The 20401-nt window shown below is 40.2% G+C and overlaps 1 protein-coding gene across 1 annotated transcript in view; it reads left to right on the top strand.

Annotated features, from left to right (window-relative positions):
* Positions 1–6285: 6285 nt before the first annotated feature.
* The window catches only part of AGXT2 (alanine--glyoxylate aminotransferase 2), a 34682-nt gene continuing 20566 nt past the window's right edge, over positions 6286–20401 (top strand). The window contains exons 1-6 of the mRNA XM_004453339.5: positions 6286–6473; positions 11828–11916; positions 12833–13017; positions 15924–16047; positions 17437–17531; positions 19869–19962. Coding sequence (XP_004453396.2) covers positions 6395–6473; positions 11828–11916; positions 12833–13017; positions 15924–16047; positions 17437–17531; positions 19869–19962 — 666 coding nt within the window. The 5' untranslated portion in view covers positions 6286–6394. The remainder of the gene's footprint in view (positions 6474–11827; positions 11917–12832; positions 13018–15923; positions 16048–17436; positions 17532–19868; positions 19963–20401) is intronic.

Below are 20401 nucleotides of genomic sequence, written 5' to 3'. Positions count from 1 at the left end.
ATATGACCCAGCAATCCTACTACTAGGTGTGTAACCAAAAGAATTGAAAGCAGGGACTTGAACAGATATTTGCACACCAGTGTTCAGAGCAACGTTATTCACAATTGCTGAAAGTTGGAAATACCCTGAGTCCATTGACCAATGAATGGATAAATAAAATGTGGTGTATAAATGCAATGGAATATTATTCAGCCATAAAAATGAATGAAGTCCTGATACATGGTACAATGTGGATGAACCTTAAAGACATCATGTTGAGTGAAATAAGCCAGACACAAATATTGTATGATTTCACTGATTTGAAACAATTAGAATAAGGAAACTCACAGAGTCAGAATTTAGAATATTACCAGGGGTTGGGGTGAGGACAGAGAATGGAAAGTTAAGGCTTTATATATACTGGTTCCTATTTGGAATAGTGGAAATGTTTGGGTAATGGTTGGTAGTGATGGTAGCACAGCACTGTGAGCACAATTAACAGCACTAAAGTACATATCTGAATATGATTAAAAAGGGAAATATTAGTTTGTATATATGGAAACAATAATTTTTTTTAAATCCATGGAACTACACTACACATTGAAACTTAAATTAAACCACGGATTTTAATTGAGTACAATTATTAAAATGTGCTATCATCAATTGTAATGAATGTTCCACACCAATGCAAAGTCTTTTTGGTGGAGTGGTATATGGGAATCCTGTATTTTATGCATGCTTGTTCTGTAAACCTATAACATCTCTAATAAAGAAAAAAAAAATTTTTTTTAAGTTCTCAGAACTTTTCTAAATCCACTGATATAATCACGTGGCTTTTTTCTGTTAATATGTGGAATATTATCAATAATTATTTATATTTTAAAGGTAAGTTACCTCACATTCTTGGGATAGGTCCTACTTGTTCATTATGTACTTTTGCAAACTTTGCTAGATGCAGTTTGCTAAAATTTATTTAAGATTTTTGATCCATGAGCTGCATCTCTTTTGTTTGCTTAAGACATCATTTTCTGAGGTGATTTTTAAGTTAAAATATTCTATGATTATGGAAATTTCTACTTTCAATTTAATTCTATAAGTTTCTCCTTTAAATGTTTTGAAGCTATATTATTTGGTATATGTAGATTTAAATATTCAATCTTCCTGATGTATTATCCCCTTCATAATTAATGATCCTTTTTATCCCTAATGATTTTCTCTGCCTTAAAATCTATTTTTTTCTGATACTAATATTGCTATTCTAACTTTCTTTTTTGTGGCAGTTTGAGATTATTTTATGAATTCCAAAAAAGATATTGTGGCAGTTTGAGATTATTGTATGAATTCCAAAAAAGAAAGATTATATTTGTAAATTAATCTATTCCTCTGGGCGTGATGCCCTTTGATTTCATTAAATTCAGTTGAGGGCCCTTTGATTAGCTTACCTGTTAAGACGGATTTAGGGCTTTTGATTCAACTATGTCAGTGGCATGACTCAGGTTGAGTCCCCACCCCCTTGCTGGATCTGATATAAACAGACCTCATTCAGACAACACAGCAAGAGGGAGCTCTGTTGGTTTTGATCCTGCCATGTGACAGAAAGGGGAAGGTACAAATGACTGAGGCCCGGGGGAGAGATGAGCCATTTGCCTGATAGCTTACAGCTGATGTTGGGAAGAGAGCACAACCAAGACTGATATAGGGAGCTCTAAGAGACAAACCCTATGCCAGCCTGCAGCTGAAATCGAAAAGAAGCTGAGCAGCTGCACATGAGAGAGGAAACTGGAAGGGAAGGAGACACCTGGGCAGAGTCACCACATGGCAACTCGCTAGGATCAATAGTAGCTGACTTTGGTGAGAAAGCATCTCTGACGGTGCCTCGAGTTGGACTTTTTTCACAGCCTGAAACTGTAACTTTTACCTGAAATAGATGCCCTTTATAAAAGCCAACAGATTTCTGGTACTTTACATCTGCAGCCCTTTGGCAGAATAATACAGATGTTAATTACCCAGTAGATCGCTTTCCTTTCTTTACTTTCAATTGTTCTGTGCCATTATGTTTTAAATGTGTCTTTTATAAACAGCATATAGTTAGATTTTGCTTTCTCATTGTATTTGAAAATGTTTTTCTTTAGGTGATTAGTTCTTTTTTTTTCCTCATCTGGCATACCTCCTTCATTTTTCTTTTACAATCTGAATTATTTTAAATGAGCAAATTCTGCTATAATAATTATGACAACGGTATATAATTAAAGACCTTGGTAAGGTAATTCAATGTACCTGAAGGTCCCAAATACAGGACAGCCTAAAGTGCCAGGCCAAATGTACTTTAATTGTGAAGGTCAAGTAAATGAACAACTAGAAAAATCCACCTGCCAGGAAAGGAACCAGTGCTCAAAAATATTTTTGCCACTGGGATTTTCAAGTCCTCCTTTTAATTACAAATCATGCCTGATTAAATTAATATTGGTCCTTCACAGCATAGCCATCCTTGAACTCAATGAGCATTGAGTGCCAGGAACAGGCACAGCACCAGAGTCCACTGAGCAATATGAATGAGCTCTCTGCCCCCCTGGGGGTTGCAGTCTAATGGGGAAAACCAAAATAATCCATCTTCCTATGGTTCAACAACACCAAAAAATTATCCAATAATTCCAGCTGAACTTTTGTCCAAAGAGTCTGTCCTGAGAAGTAAATGGAAAAGACTTTGACTTGGCAACATCTTTCAAGAAAATCGAAACTGTATGACACTCTAAGGGCAACCAAATTTGACCCACATCTTCAGCTGCTACACTTTGCACACTCTATCCTTCATAGTCTATTCATTGTAAAAAAGAATACCTGGGAAAAGAAGTTTCATGTAAATTGACTTTTATCTGAAATCTTCCAAAATTATTTTCCTTTCCCTCAATTCCACAGCTCCTAAATGGGTTAGCAAAAGTAAAGGATCACTTTGGAGAAGTGTTATTTATCCTCAGTAATTCTTTGTGGACCCTACTCTGCTATTGGCAGAAGGCTGGGGGCAAAGATCAAAGCTCAGTGACACACAGACTTCACTGATAAAGTACTGGTGAACCTGTGTGCAATAAACCTCCCCTCTAAATGTTAGCATGACCCCTGAATTTTCAGGTTTCCTCACTTGTCAAATATTTTTAACAGAGAAATTACAATGTTTTCCTATCTGGGAGAATATATTATGTTCCTACACAGTAACTCATTGTCTGGAAAGTAAAGCAGTTCAGAACATGGCAAGAGATCCATGTCTAGTCCCTCTTTCTCCGCTATTTACCAATTGCGTAAACTGGGTTTGTGCCTCATCTTCTCTGGCCTTGTGATCTGCCTGAAGGAGAGAAGGGAAAGACCCATAGCAGATGTTTCTTAAAGTCCTTTGTAACTTGGAGACAAAATCTGTTTAATACAAAGTTTATCTGTGAACCTAAGTTAAGATATTGGATTAACTTTTCAAGTGATTCCTAGACTGAGGATGAAGATCTCGAGTAAGTTTCCTCCTCACCCCTGTTCTCAGAATATGGTAATTCTATAGAGGTTGAAAGACCCAACATCTTGGAAAACAACTTTGTGCAATGTTAGTTGAATTATAAATTGATGTCATCTTACTGGAGTGCATTTAAATCATACATACATTTTGATCTATAATTCCACTTCAAATAATTTATCCTAAGAAAAAAATAACTAACTAAAAATGCCTAGTTATTGTCCTAGGATGTTGGAGAAAATCTAGATGTTCATCAATAGAGACTTAATAAAATACATGGAGACTTGCAGTTTCAGCTCCAAGATGTAACTAGGTTAGAAGTTGTCACACGCATACTTGCAACAAGAAAAAGCTGGAAAAACAAAATCAATGACTTTCCTTGAAACCATCAGAGAAAAGAGGTTGTAGAGCAAATTATCACCCTGAAATCTGGAGAGGGAGGAGAATACACAGAATCACAACCAAGATCTGCCTAACTACAGCAGAAGCCGCTGGAGCTGTAACTTGTAGGAACACTTCAGTGGTCATTTTGATGAATTGCTGGAGACTGAGAGTGGTTTAGCATGAGAGTAAGAAACTCTGGGGACCTGCAGTCTTAGGGGAACCACCAAACTTTTATGGGATTTATCTATAAGAACCACTCCAGATTCTTGTATGGAATTTAAAATAACTATAATTCATATATTAAAGACTTGAATGGAAAAAAGGCAAAATGCAAGAACAGATGCATAATATAAGCAGAGACAGAAACTCCAAAAATCAAAAGGAAACATTTGGGGAGTGGATATAGCTCAAGTGGTTGAGCGCCTGCTTCCCATATACAAGGTCCCAGGTTCAATCCCCAGTACCTTCTAAAACAAAAACAAACAAAAACACCAACTCTCACTGGGTAGTGGATGTAGCTCTGTCTCTGGTTGAGTGCCAGCTTCCTATGTACCAGGTCCTGGGTTCAATCCTAGGTACCTCCTTAAAAAAAAAAAAAAAAACAGGAAACTTTCCAAACTGAAATGCAAAGAGAAAAAAGAGTTTGGGGGGGAGTGGGGGACAGAACCAAATATCCAAGAACTGCCAGGCAATTTCAAAAAGTGTGATATACTCACAGTTGGAATATTGACAGAAGAACAGAAGAAAGAAGAAATAGTTGAAGCAATAATGGCCAAAATATTTCAAAATTAAGTAAAATACATGATGAAATGTTACGGAAGATTTAGAAAAGGTGACTTTAATCTACCTTTGTTCATGAAAAGCTGTTTGGTATGAAAAGCTATATTATTGATTATAAACTTTATGAAATGGCAGGTAGATTCACAGATATACATATGTAGAGAAATTTTTTTGGAAGCCTGTTTATGGAAATAGAATTTTCAGATTTGGAGTGAATTTTCTTCCTTCTTTATGCTTTTCTAGATTTGAGTTTGTTTTTAATAAAAAGCATATCTATTATTATGAGATTTTTTTTTTCACTTTAAATAAAGTTACTTCCCCTCCAGAAGTTATTCAAAATGCACTTTTTGGCTTTCCCACAGGAGGCAGCCCTTGGTGTCGGACTCTATCGCTGTAACACTCTCTAACCTTCCTGCCCAAGAAAGATCTCAGGACAGGGTGTGTGTGGTGGTCACAAAGGCAAAAATCAATCCCAGCCCGGTGGAGCTGGAGAACGTAAGGCTGGCTTCAGGAAGGCAGCATTTCCTCTCGCTCCAGCTGCGCACGCCCCGAGGTGGGCCCCCGGGCGAGGCTGTCTTTGCTGGCAGAGCGGGGTCATCTCCCCAGCAGTTGGCCAGCCAGAGCACAGGCTGTGCAGCCCCCAAAACAGAATGGGCAGGGAGCCAGGAGCCCACCCAAAAGGGGCAATTTACATGGAACGTAAAACACGTTCTGTGCGAGCTAGACCCCTCCCGTCCTGAGCGCGTTCAGGGGGAAGGAGGTGGTTTCCGGGGTGTTGATGGGGGATGTGACCCAGGCAAGTCCTCTCAGGGCAGATAGAAGATTAATGATGTCCACGCACCCCATTCCCTTGTCACTGTGCCCTTAGAAACTGCCAGGCAAAAGCACACAGACTGCTATTCTACAGCAGCAGGAAACCTGGAAGAGATGTCCACAGAGCAAGCTGCATGGATCTTTAAAAACATGGCGCTGAGTCGAGAAAAGACACATCTGACACGTTTACATAAAGTAAAATTTGCACCTTTTTCAATACAGGCCAACAAAGAGATACGCATTAAACATACTAAATAATCGGGGTTGGGGGGAGGCAGGAATGACAAATGGGAATTTAAGAAATTCAATACAATACAATAAAAATAAAGCACGGTAACTCCTCAGCTCTCAACCTCTTGCCTCATTGAGCTGCCGGCGGGATCCACGCTGCCCACAGCCGGACCTAGCTTTTGGGTTTCCCTGCTCCAGCAGGGCAGGCATCGGCCTCGAGTTTTGAACACACCGCCTTCCCCCATTGTTCCTTCTTCTTTTCCTCTGAGTCTAGGAGCTCCCAAGAACGACCGCTGGATTCATTCACTTCATGCATACCCTCCTCCTCTTTCCCTTACACTCCTCATTTCTCAGTCTCTGGCCCTTCCAGCACATCCTCGGCCTTCCCCCGCCCCCGTCCCCAGCCTCCTGGAGAGATGCCCAGGTGATGAGACCTTGGCAGCATTCCAGAAGACCTCCCCTTGCCTGTCATTCCCCCCCACCTTCCCTTCCTCTCTCTCTCCCACCCATGCACCCTCTTTAAGGCACAGTTGCTGTCTCTGAGCGCCCTGGGGCCTGTCTGAAGCCCGGAACAGTATTCACTCCTGGACTTCCCTGGGGAGCCTCCTCCCCCTCCGTCCTAATCTCAAAGTCCAGCCGGACAGTCCCCGAGCAGTTGGAACCCGAGCTCCGTCAGACCTGCTTCCGTAGGTATTTGCTTCCAGACTGAGAGAGATGATTCTAGCCGGGAGACCTTTGCTGAGAGCCTCGTGCTCCCCTCCCACCGTGTCCCAGAGGCGTCCTTTCCTGAGCCGTGAGTGGAAACGCGGGGACGCTGGGTCAGCAGAGGGTAGGGGAAGGGCTGAGCGCTGGAGAATTCTGGAATGTCAGACCTGGATGGGGCCTTAGAGATGCGTCATCTAACACAGCGGTTCTCATCGTGTCAGGTCCAGGGCCCCCTTTTCATAACCAATATTTTGTAGTGCCCTTTTTTTTTGAAAACGTAGCTATATACAACTTCAAAAGAAAGAGCATGTTTTAGCTGAAATACAAAGAAATAAAAGGCGAGTGATGCATAATAAAGTATTTACTTTAATAAATAGATTCTCAGAGATGACTATTTTAGAAAACAAAGCATCATCACTAAAATGCCCCTGAGGAAGTGGCACCTCGCCCTCAATTACTGACCAAGAAATTGAAACTCAGAGAAGCTCAATGATTTACCAGTGTCACCCAAGACAGGACAAGGCCCTCCTCTTCCGTCTGACCTCTCCTCTTCTCCAGCAGGAGTAGAAAATGTGGAGAGACCTGGAGCAGCCTCTCTAAAACTGGAGACATTGGTGACTTTATTCTTTTTTTTTTTTCAAACGTCTTTTTTTTTTTTAAGATTTATTTTTATTTATTTCTCTCCCCTCCCCACCCCACCCCCACCCCCCCCACCCCCCAGTTTTCTGTTCTCTGTGTCCATTTTGCTGTGTGTTCTTCTTTGCCCGCTTCTGTTGTTGTCAGCGGCACGGTAATCTGTGTTTCTTTTCGTTGTGTCATCTTGTTGCGTCAGCTCTCCGTGTGGGAGGCACCATTCCTGGACAGGCTGCACTTCCTTTCACGCTGGATGGCTCTCCTTACGGGGCACACTCCTTGTGTGTGGGGCTCCCCTACACGGGGGACACCCCTGCGTGGCAGGGCACTCCTTGTGCACATCAGCACTGAGCATGGGCCAGCTGCACACGGGTCAAGGAGGCCCGGGGTTTGAACCGCGGATCTCCCATGTGGTAGACAGATGCCCTAACCATGGGCCAAGTCCACTTCCCTGTATTGTATTCTATATGCTTGTGGTTTTCAGGTTTCTTATTTACTAAAACCCAACCACCTCCTTGCAAATTTCCTTCAGTAAACATGAACTTAAGTAGCTGTCTGCATATTTATGTGCCACGGGCCCTCAGCAGGCATAGGGGCCCCTTTTCCATTCTCCGTTATGCACTGCGTTTTATTTTCATTTTCTCTCCATATTTCCTTTTTCTATTGCCTTCCCTCCTCTCATATTTGCCTTTACAATTTTTATTTTTTGACCAATTGCAGTTCTTTGAAACCTAATGCAGGCCTTATACTTTAAACTTATCACCTTCCATCTTCAACCTAACTTGTATCATTATCCCAAGTCACAGATGAAGAAACTCGAGATTAAGAAAAATTAAGAAATTTGGTCAAAAGTAGAATCATAAGAGTCCACTGGAGATTCCAAGCCCAGTCTTTCTGAGCCCGATGTCAGAGTGCTTCCAAGAGACCCTTTCTTTTCCACCCTCCTTGCACTCCTGTTTGGTCTTCTCTTTGGTCAAGGATCTTTTGCCAGAGCATGACTTAACTCCATCATCTTCTGAGAAGGAACTAGAATTATATCCAGAGTCTTATAGTAGAAAAGGAGAGAATTATCTTGAAAGTACCAGTTGTTGACAAAGCAAGAGAAAATGCCACTGATGCTGCCACCATCCCCTAGCATTTCCCAACCTCTGAGGGTGGTGGAGCTGGGCTGATGGTAGTGAAATTGCAGGTGAGACTCAGTACCTAGAGATTTTGGTCAGCTCACTGAGGACTCCTTGACATAGTTCCACCAATGAAGCATTGGCTAAGAAGTTATATTGCAAACCCATGCCGTATAGATTTGACTGTTACACTCTTCCCTTGGCCTTGTAAACACTTTAGGACTTCTAGTTCTACTTTCTTATCTAATACATCAAGATACATGCCTGCTTGTGTTTGTTCTACAAAAGCACAGTCAACAAACATAGACTTCTTGAGCACCTGTTGTGGGCAAAATAGTCAGTCAATAAGGATTTGAGCATCTACTAGGTGCCAGTGCTGGAAACAGAACCACAGCGAGAAGGGGTGGCCTCTTGCCTGCACAGTCTCTGCTGCAATCTGTGGAACTGATGTAACACATGTGAAGGGCAGGGAGGGTGGCCTGTAGCACTGCTCCCAGGAGTATCAGAAGAAGGACAGGGCAAGCAGATGTGGCTCAACCAGTTGGGTGCCCACCTGCAACTTCCTGCAAAACATGGAAAAGTTTGTAAAGAAAAAAGAACCTCTCCGCAGGTCTGGGAGTTCAGTCAGCACCAGCTCACTGGGAAGATAGGGGGCAGATGAAGAAAACATTCTCCTCCAACCAACTACTACCCCTCACATAACAACACCCCAACACAGTGGCATCTCAGACCTCCAGCATGATGGGTGGCCCTCAAAACTGCAATTTCACCCTCAGTGAACTTGTCATTGCCTCAGCTCCAAGGTGGAATGATAAAATCTTCCTTTCCTAACTCATGGGACATCCTAAGTATCAAATGAGGTAACAAATGTGACAACTTTTTTAAGTTAGCTAATATGCCATGCAGAAATACAACATAATTAGCATTTTAATTACACCACCTTAATGTCCCACCAGCTGAGTCCATCGTGTATTTTCAGATATTTCATAATCTTTATTTTAAAAGGTAAGGAAGCCTGTAATACTCCCTCTGTGATGAAAGTTGGTTGTGGAGATGTTATAAACATCTTTAACAGTACAAATAGAATTCCCCTAGAGTTTTCAAATGCCCACAGAAATTGATTTCTCTTACTTTGCCCAATAGTGTTTCATTTTTTGATGCTATGTGGAAAGAACACAAAATTAGTCTGCTGTGGAATTGTGGATTCCAATTATCCACTTGACATTTATTCATGTAAGAGTGGTGTTTTGTATGTTGAATTTCATCTTTAATTATGTTAAGTTTTCAGGTGAGTTGAAATGGAAACTGGTGAATTGGATGAAATATGTTAACTGCTATCAGTGTTTAACATCAGTCCTAAAAGGGTGATATTAGGCTCTTAAATAAATAAATAAATTTCTGTCCAGAGAGAGACCTGGAATTTAGTGTTACTAACCTGGATCTAAGGTATCTCTTCCCCTATGCCCTTTGTCTCTACCTTCTGCCCCCCACCCCTACACACTATATGCCCATGTATACATGCACACACAAATCCAAGAACCCAAGAAAACATTTATTAACCATCAACTCTCACCTTTACCTCAAAACATAGCCTATAAAAGAATGCAAGTGGTTATCTGCATATTTAGCTTTAAAATTTTTCTGGCAAATAATGAAATAATGAAAACCAAAGCACTCTTGGTTGTTTATGTCCATCGGTTTTTTGTTTTGTTTTGTTTTGTTTTTTGAGTTTTCGTTGTCTGTTGAGGAGAGAGGTATAACATGCAATAGACTTTTGAGATGTTAGGTAAATTTATTTCACTTAATGACAATTTCTTTTCCTACTTGCTTCCTTCCTTCTTTTTTCTTTGTTTCCCTTAGCCATTGCTTGCTCACTCTCTCTCCTTTAATGGATTTTTCCCATTGTCCCATTCCAAATCCATACTATACATCTTTGAGCCCATCTCAAATATACTCTGGGAGAAGGTAATTGTCTTCTAATGACTTTCAAAGTCCTGATAGCCTTTTTCATATAACTTTTCTTTTTCTGCCCTGTAGTAGAGTTGCAAAGGTGAATATTTTAGCTCTTTTCAGGTAGGCTGAATGCTGTCTGAGGGCAGGATTTCATTGATTTTATTTGGAGCTGCCCAACCACCAGCTCATGCCTATCACTGTCTTATATAATAGATACTCAAAAATTGGTGAATGAATGAATAAATGAACTGGCTTGACTGTTTAAAATTCAGGCTTTCCTTTTTCCAGTCTTTCTTTCCAACTCTCCTTCCTCTCCAGCCCACTTTCATAATCCCTATAGCCTTGGCATCAAGATTGCTTATGGTCTCCTCAATGGTCAAGTCCAATTTTGCAAAAAAGGAAAATGAAACCGAAGGAGTGAATGGATTTTGAATATTAGAAACATTCACAATGTTTTTTTCCATCTCAGAAGAGTACCTAATGCAGAGAGACCCAATGAAAGGCTTTTCAAAATATGAAAATCTCAGAAAACTTAAGCTATCTTTTCATGTGTGTGATTTCTATGCGTGGATAGCCAAAAGCTATTTGCTTTAAAAGTAAGAGCAAATTAATGGCATTAGTGATTATTTCAAGCAGAAAAGTGAATGAGATCTCTTTCAAATAAAATATATTCAGCTCCATTTAAAATCACAATTACTCATTGTGGTTCTCAGGACTGTAACTTCATAGCCACCCCAAACACCATCATTTCATCCAGGCAGTCAAACCTTTATGCTGAACAAGAGACATCGTTTTCCTTAGTTCTCCCCACCTGTGAAATCTGAGGTTTGAATGTGCCCTGGTGAAGCTTTTGTCTTGATAATGACCTTGAGAATGTTCAAAATAGGAACATTCTTTCCTGAGAGTTCTTCTAAGGTCTCTAGAGACTTTTTCCAGCTCTCAGTCTATGATTGCATTATTCCATCCCACTGCTGCAGAAAGGTCAAAATCTGTGCTGGATGGGAAAGGTGATGGGGGACAATGAATGAGCAGGAAATGGTATTAGGCTAGAGTTTATTCTTTTTCTGCAGCTAACTAGCTTGGTGACCCTAAAGAAATTAAATTTACCATTTTTGGCTGGTTTACTCAACTATAGAATGAGCACTTTGATCCCCAAAAAAGTTAAGGTCTCTTCTAGCCCCAAATATCTTATGATTTCTCTGATTCAGCTTGCCTCTGCTTTACCATAGCTCTAATTTGGAGGGAAGTGTTGTCTTCCACATATTCTGGGTGTATCAATGCCTATCCTTTCTCATCCTCTGAAAAAAATAGTCAACAACCATTAATTCTACATTTACTGAGTGCCAGTCAGGTACCAGGCTAGGATGCAGAGCCTAGACGCATTTCTGTTAGCAAAGAGGAGGTACTCCAGCAGCACACTGCATTGTCAGTTTGGTCAACTGAAGAGAGAATCATAGTTGACTCAGCTTCCCTAGGTTGAGGGACAGTGGCGGGAGAGACCATAACTTTTCCCAAAATTGTCCTGGCTTTCCTGATCAGGTTCGAGCAACTGTCTTTTCTTTACCACAAGTTCTGTGATTGAGATACCTGTTTTTAAATCCAAACAAAATGATTAAAAAATAACTAATAAATAACTAATATTGCCCAAGGACCTCGATTCAGGTGAATATAGGTAACTTCCATGAACAGACCTATATGATGTTTAAATGAGGATCCTAACTCACTTCACTTCTAGTTGGTGTTTCCTGGACATCTGTAACCAAGCTTGGTCTTCACACAAAACCTAGAATGCCTCCATGCGACTTCCTACCAGAGAGATCCCAGGTAAGAGCCAGGGTTTTAGGAAAGTCCAAAAGAGGTGGCTCTTTTAGAAGGTCCCAATCTATTGTTTCCTCAAGAAGGACCCACAAATGGCCTTGCCTGCTATCACGTGTTAGATATTCTAAATACTCTAAGATCTCCTTCCTTTAAGTCATTGGGAATATCTGATATTCTCATGTTCCATTTGTGAACTGCTATGTGTGCATGTGTGTATGAGACAGTCAGAGACAGTATAAAAAAAGAGACTATGTGTGACAATTTTGATTGATTCACACAGCAATGCATGATCATACCTTCCTGAGTCCTCCACCAAAATATATGAGGTTATTATTTTGTTCTCAGGCTAATAAAGATTGATTCTCTCTCTCTTCCTCTCCTCCCTTTCTCCTTCCCTCCCTCTCTCTTTCTCAGCAGCCCCTTTATTCTAAATAATATCCATAGGTTAGAAGTTATAGAGTCAAAATATAGGTCAGGAAGAAACTGCAAAGAAGCAGGGGAGAGATGTTTTATAATTCAAGACAGAAACACCAGCATTTCATTTTTATTTTATTTTCTAAAAAAACCACAACAAAAATGTTTTATAAGTTCAGACATTTTATTTCCAAAGTCCATTTTCTTTTCATAGCTAAAGTCAACTCAAAGCAAGAGTTTTCCATTGAGAGATAGAAAAATTTCAGCCTTCTTCTTCATGTTTGAACTAGAAAGGTTTAATGACCGTGAATAATAATTTCAACTACTTAAGAGACAAGGCCTTAGATTCTCATATGAAGGATATTGTAAAAATGTACACTCACTTGTGCAAGGAGCCCTGTATTCAGTTCAGTAGAGATACTTGGTAGTGTTACATTGACCTACTGTTGATCGTGTCAGAAGTGTCAAGATAAGGAAAAGAAATATTTTCAATATCTTCTATCTACAGTCCCTTTCCTATAACCGAGTACTGGAGATCCACAAGCAACATCTTTCTCCCGTGGCAACAGCATATTTTCAGAAGCCCTTGTTGCTCCACCAGGGTCATATGGAGTGGCTATTTGATTCAGAGGGAAACAGATACCTGGATTTCTATTCAGGGGTTGTCACTGTCAGTGTCGGTCACTGCCACCCGTGAGTATCCTTAAAATCTGGGGGTTTATTTCTAGAAGAATATTTGGGAAGCAAACTAAAGATTATTTAAGTGATTCAGAAGCCTTGATTCACTCAGCCTAGTTAAAAATTAACTCACAGATTATGCCTGGCATATGCCTAGCTTTTCCTGGATAAAACTCTAACACTGTACTTTTTTCTTGTTTTGACAATTCAAATTCTTGTTTTGTAATTCTCATTGTACACGCAGAATGCCAGGTACCATATGACTGGAGTGTTGCCATGTATTTCCACTCTCTAGTAACACCTTTATAAAGAGATGAATGTACTGAGAAAAATGCAGACAGAAAGGGAAAGGCAGGCAGTTCTCTGAGAAACAGGCAAGTGTGTGGGGGCAGAGCGAGGGATGGGGTACGTTGGGGGCTGGTTGATGAGAGAAGAGAAATAACTTCTTGCCCAAAGATCTTCTTAGTCAATTCTGACAGGTGGATGAGGAAAGAAGAGATGACAAGAGAAAGGCATAATCACAGCCAGAAATTTACATTGGAAATGTAGGCATCAATTAATCTTGAGATTCAGTCCCACAACAAATGCCCTCCTGTTAGAGCTGCCTGTGCTCCTTTGGTTATGGTACAGCCATCTCATTTTAATGTCTACTCTCTCTTGTCTTTAATAATCTGGCCTATTAAATTCACTTTAAATGGGAAAAAAATAAAGCAGTATAAAATAAACTGATTAGGTTTGGGCCTTTCTGTGAAAGCAAGAAGCAAAGGGCTCTTCCTTAAGCTGTGATCAGGAAGCGAGTTGTCAGTTGTACCTCCGGGTCCCAACTCTCACCTCCCCCCAATTGCCTTCCCCTTTCCTTACTGTCTTCAGGAAGAATTAGTCCTGTGCCAGGACCTGAGGAGTATCTAAAATAAATTTCAGATGCAATTTAAAATATAGGCCAAATACACTTGAAAGAACTAGGAAAAAATGAGAGAAAAATTTTAACCATTTCCTTAATTCTCCCACTAAACCTTTTGGCATCATGCATGTGAATCAACCACTCTCACTGGTTTAATGACCTTTGTGCTTCTCCTGATCTCCATCAGGCGGTTCAGCTCGTTCCTCTGGCCCCAGTCTCTGGGTGCCCCAGGCTTTTTCCTTTACCCCCTGCCTTTTTTTTCTCTCCCCTTCCCCCCCCCCACCCCCCCAGTTGTCTGCTTTCTGTGTCCATTTGCTGTGTGTTCTTCTGTGTCCACCTGTATTCTTGTCAGCGGCACCCAGAATCTGTGTCTTGTTTTGTTGCGTCATCTTGCTGCGTCAGCTCTCCATGTGTGTGGTGCCATTCCTGGGCAGGCTGTGCTTTTTTCACGCTGAGCAGCTCTCCTAACACAGCTCTACTAGCAGCTCCCATCCTTCCACCCATGGAAAGCCACCATGCCCTCCTAGCTGGTCTCACCATTATCCATCCTTCCCCTCCATTACAACCTTCACGTGCCTCTCAGATTTCTGCTCCTGAACATTCCTTTTGCCAAGTGTCTCTTCTGTATAAGAGCCTGTTAACATTCAACAGTGTTTTCTAAAATGAGTTCTGTGGGACACTAATCAGAGGACAGGTCTAGTGGGAATGGGAACTCTCTTAGTTGGCTGAGCTGCTATAAAAAGTACCATACAATGGGTTGGCTCAACAGCAGGAATTTATTGGCTCATGTTTTTGAGGCTAGAATAAATAAAATATCAAGAGATCAACAAGACTTGCTTTCTTCCAGAGGCTGTACATTGGGGTGCTTGGGCAATCCTTAGGGCTCCTTGGTTTATATCTCTACCTCCTGTCACATGGCAATGTCCTCTCCTTTCTGGCTTCCATGGCTTCCAGGTTCTATTTATAAGACCTCCAGTAATCCTGACCAACCCCCTCCCACCCACTTCAGCTGGGCCACATCTTAATTAAAAACAACATCTTCAAAAAGACCTATTTACAATGGGTTCACACCCATGGGAATGTAGGTTAAGATTAAGAACATGTTCATATTGGAGTATATCACTCAATCTACCACAAATACCATGAGAAAATAAATCTGGGAAATAGTTTAAACTACGTCTTCCTTTTGGGGAAAAACAGTACACATTAGCCTATTAAAGGTACTAACAAATCTTGCAGTAAAGAAATCTGGTTGATCCAGTATTTCTCAAAATTACTTAATCACTGAGCTGATTCTTTTTAGTAACAGATATAAGTAACAAACAGAATTGGTGTTTAACAATAATTTTAGGAATTGCTGTTCCTTAGATGAAGTTAAATACCTTTGCCCATCTTTTCAAGGCCCGCCTAGTCAGATCCCACACACTTATCTACCCTTTTGTCCTACAATCTCTCAACATGAACCAGTTTACCCTATAATATTGGTCTGATCCTTCAAAGAATATGGTTTCATAGTTATGAAATGTTTATCAACACTGACCACTGCTCAGTCCCAGACAATTGAATCTCCTTGAAGAAAAAAGTGTTGATCTTACATACACGTGCATGAATAGAGCTATAGTCGTTTAGAAGAATAGAAGGGGAAGACACCTGGGTTTACATCCAGTCATCTCTATTTTCCAAATTGTTCAAGGGGAACTTAATAAGAACATATATAGCTAGAAGAGATTCTAAGGCCAAATTCCCTCCTGGACCAAGAATGTCTTTTATAAATTCCCTAACAATCATTAGTCTCCTAGTGCACACTTGTCCTGAAAAGAATTCATTACCTTTTGAAGCAACACATTCCATTGTTGTACACCTCTGATGCTTACAGACATTCTTTCTAGCTTGTGAATGAAATCTACCTCTTGAAACTCTTTGAGAAGTAGCCTTATATTTGGGTCAACAGTCAATGTGTGTATTGGGAGGGGATATGCCTGCTGGTAGTAAGGGTATCTTTGCTCTCCTGTTTATCCAGAAAGGTAAATGCAGTGGCACAAAAGCAGCTGGGCCTCCTGTGGCACACAAGTGCTCTCTTCTTCCATCCTCCAATCCATGAATATGCCGAGAAGCTTTCAACTCTTCTTCCTGAGCCTCTTAAGGTATGAAATATCCAGCTCAAAGGGACAATAGTGTCGGAAGCAGATGTGAATCAAGCAGGTAAGCACCCACCTCCCTCATGGGAGGTCCCAGGTTAGGTCCCAGTGCCTCCTAAAAAAAAAACAAAAACAAGCAAACAAATGAAAAAAACCAACTCAATGACTGAGCAATGAGGTCCCTTGTTCAATCACATCCCGGGACCACAAAAAAAAGGGGTGGACAGCAGTCTCAAGATCCCAGGCACAGGGAGCTGCCACAGGAAGCAGGAATGTGGACACAGAATTCAATCTATTTATTGAACAACTATATCTGAAAGGAACTGAGTGAAAGAAAGTAATTTATAAATAGCTGGTGAAACAAGCAGGACGGACCAGTGTTGACTTGTATCATCTCTTTGCCTCTCTTTGGTTGCTCTCCTTACCACCACATTTGGCAGAAACCACTCACCAAGAGCCCCAGCTCTTCTGAGGTTCTTCTCTACCTTCCTTAAATGGTTTTTATCTCTTTGTTCCACAGCTGCACTACAAAGTTATTTACATTTCTTCTTTAACAAAGAGTAGAGCCATTTTTTATAAAATTAGTAAATCATCCAATTCATTTGGTCTAAGACACACTTAGACAGTTTTGCTAAATGAAATATTTTTATCTGAAATGCTGAATTTTTCTAAACTCATTTTGAGACGTCAAAATGTTGGCCAAGATTTGTCTCAAGGCTTTAAATGTATTAATACATATAAAATACCCTATAATAGTTATTATTATTACTTTACCATTAAGCTAAGGTGGAGAAACTTGGAATAGCTGTGACCTAAGTTCAGCCTGGGGTAGTCAAGAAGGACAGAGGCAAGGAGGTCAGCAAAGGCACAAACTCTTGCCTCCCAGAGCTTGGCCATTCGAGGTGCCCATTTCTCTTCAGTTCTCCCCATTGTTTTGGCCAAGATGGGGTGTTTTGTTTTTTGTTTTTTGTTTTTTTTTTGCTTCTTTCTTAAACATACACAACAGGATTTCAAGGCCTTCAGAATCAGGTGGGGTGGCTTAAGTTCAGGAGCCAAGAGATCCAATCCTTAGATCCACTTGGTCTCTAACCACTGCAGATCTCCCTGAGTACTTTGTAGAGCATCAAATAAGGCCAATGAAAACCCAGAATCTTTCCCAGCTATAACAAGTTCTTAGGCATTTTTGCATCTCTAGCACTTAATAGTCACTCAATGAAAAGCTGAAGAATTAACATAACATTTAAATGATCAACTTCTAAATAACCCAATCTGGTCTAGGGGCATTCTCCTTAATAATCAGAGGCAGGGACACACAGTTTTTAGCAATTTTCAATTAATGGGGTAATAAGGTAATAAGGTGAAGTATGAGGCCATGTTTCTTCCTTTTCCTTCCAGGTCATTTTCTTGACAAACAGCGGCTCAGAAGCCAATGACCTGGCCATGCTGATGGCCAGAGCACACACAAATAGCACAGACATCATTTCTTTCAGGTAACCACACCGGGAAATTCAACTTTATAACAACATTGACTTACCCTAATACTAATTGTATGTCTTTAAATTGTGGCATGGAAAGGAAGAGGAACACTGCCGAAGGCATTTTTCTAATTTTAGTCTTTAGACAGGATCAGTCAAATGAATTTTATGACTTGATAACCCCATCCAAATTGATCTGATCCAAGATAGGGTGTCCCTGACTGGGTCATGAAAGCTTGGAATCCTTATATGCCATAGAACCTCATGAAGAATTGAAGAGAAGTATTATCAAGGTTCTCCAGAGGAACACAATCAATGGATATTAGATATAGATGTAGATGTAGAGTAGATGTAGATACAGATGTTGATATTGATGTTGATGTAGATATTGATGCTGATGTTGATGTAGATATACACAGAGAGAGAGAGAGATTTATTATAAAGGAATTCAATCACATAATGATGGGCACTGGCAAATCTGAACTCCATCATGGGGCAGGCAACAAATGGGAAATTGTGATAAAGGTAATACTGAAGTCCTTCACCTGAATTCCACAGGGCAAACTGGCTGGCTGGAAATTCCAGCAAGAGCCAGTGCTGACATTGAGGCAAAATTCTTCTTTTAACCTCTGAAATCAGTTTTGGTGACTCACCACATTGCTGAAGGCAATCTCTTCTGTTGATTGTATATGCAGTCAACTGACAAATGATTTAAATCCCCTCACAGTAACAAGCAGGCTAATGTTTGACCAAACTACTGGACCAACAACAACCTAGCCAAGTTGACACATGAAATTAGCCAACACAAGAACACATGACAGGTTTACAACTTTTAAGCTGTGGTATTGGCTATAACATATGCCAAGCAGTGAATGACTGCACTATTCCCATAAAAGCTCATGGTTGTACTATAAGGCACAGGGCCAACTTTAATTTCTGCTAGGACAAAGTGCCATGTATTTATTTCACAGTGCCAACTGAGCCATTTTCCACCTTTTATTCCCTTAAACTTCAGAGGATGCATAATTTTGCTCCTTTAGGTGACTTTTGAGAATTGATAATTTAATAAATTAAGTATATACCTTGATAGCTAGTGTAGCATTTAAAATAAATAGAAAACTTAAAATTGTGTTCAGAGATGTCTCCTTTGGAAATTTTATATAGCACATTCTAAAGAAACTCTTAGAAGGTTCATGTAAACAACAAGCATGACTTGAAAATTGTTGAAGGAGAGCGGATATGCCTCAAGCAGTTGAGTGCCTGCTTTCCATATGGGAGGTCCCAGGTTTGGTTCCCAATGCCTCACCAAAAGCAAAAAACAAAAAAGCAAGCAAACAAACAAACAAAAAAAATAGCTCAGAGGAGCCGGTGTGGCTCAGTGGTTGAGCACTGGCTTCTTATATATGACATCCCAGGTTCAATCCCCAGCCTGGTACCTAAAAAAAAAATTGTTGGAGAGAAGAAATTATCCCATTTTTCTCCTTTCTGGACATAATTTCTGTCTAAATTCAAAAGAAGATTGATTTCATCCTCACTACAACACATTCAATACTGTACATTCTACATAAAATACACATGTAGTTATTACAGGTGTAAAGAAGCATTTGCTATCAAAGAAGTATGGCAATAAAAAATTGTGGTTGATGTTTTGTCTAAACAGACATTCCAAAATATGTGTGTCCAGATGAATATTGATGTATTTGAAGCAGTTATGAAGCTACCAGGGCTCAACACATGTTTGTGCCTCCTCTTTCAAGACAAATAAACATTTTTTTGAATAGTCCTAGCCCTAAATTCTCATCATGTAAGGGTTTTGATTTAAGAAATTATCAAAACTCATTTGAATCCAAGACTAGTGATTAGGATACTTTGTACTAAATATGACTATTTCAGGCTGTAAATCTTAAATGCCTAATAATGTGGTTTATAAGCCAATTGCAAGTTCCCAAAGATGTTGAGCAACGCTATATCACAGGAACAAATATTTGGCTTCCCAAGGTGGAAACTTTGAAAACTAATGTCCATTGAAACTATAATTTCTGGCATATTTGCTGAAAGATTAGTCCCATTACTTTAGAGGAATATGGTAGGGCAGTCCTAAGGTCCACTTCTTGGCCAGATGGTCTCCAAAAAAATCCTTTCAGCCTTTTGAATCTATAACACCTGTAAAAAAGATTAGTAGTAAATTCACCCAACATAGGCTTAGAAAATTTCTTTAAAATCATTGGAGTTGAATATTAGTACATTCTATTTCCTCTCCACTGTCTTCATGCCCCTTTTGTCCTCCTCAGTGTTACATATCTAGCAAGAGACATGAACTTAACCCCTACCCCCATTGTTTCCTCTCTGCAGGGGAGCATACCATGGGTGCAGTCCATACACTCTGGGCTTGACAAATGTAGCGTCCTACAAGACGAAACTCCCCACTGGACTCAGCTGCAAAGCAGTGAGTTTTGGGTTTTTGTGTCTCGTTTCTCTAATGGCTGCTGGGTGTGCAGAATAATTGTAAGATTTTCCTGGTAGCAGAACTGGAAATTAATAGAAAGCCTGACATCAGTGAAGGGCTTGATTGGACTTAATTGAATTGGAGGCCATTTGAGGGACGCATTTCTTAGAAAAGCCTTGGATTTTTCTTTAACTTGTTTTACTTTTAAATAAAATCGAGTAAATTGGAAATAAATGCATTGAAATGAGTTCTTAAAAACTTGAATGCACAAAATTTCTGTGGAATCATTATTGTACTCACCTTCTGTTCTGACTTGGTGTACCCCCCTTTTCAGCATCCAAGTCAGATACCTAATCACACTTACTCTTCCAGCTGTCCCTACCCACCAAACCCTTGAGCAAGTAATTTCTAAGCTAACACTGAAATCTGTTTCCTTTGT

This window comes from Dasypus novemcinctus, chromosome 2 (genome assembly GCF_030445035.2).
Source record: "Dasypus novemcinctus isolate mDasNov1 chromosome 2, mDasNov1.1.hap2, whole genome shotgun sequence".
In the NCBI taxonomy this organism is placed as follows: Eukaryota; Metazoa; Chordata; class Mammalia; order Cingulata; family Dasypodidae; genus Dasypus; species Dasypus novemcinctus.
Note: the sequence above shows the minus strand (reverse complement) of the source record. Positions and strands in the feature narration are given on the sequence as shown.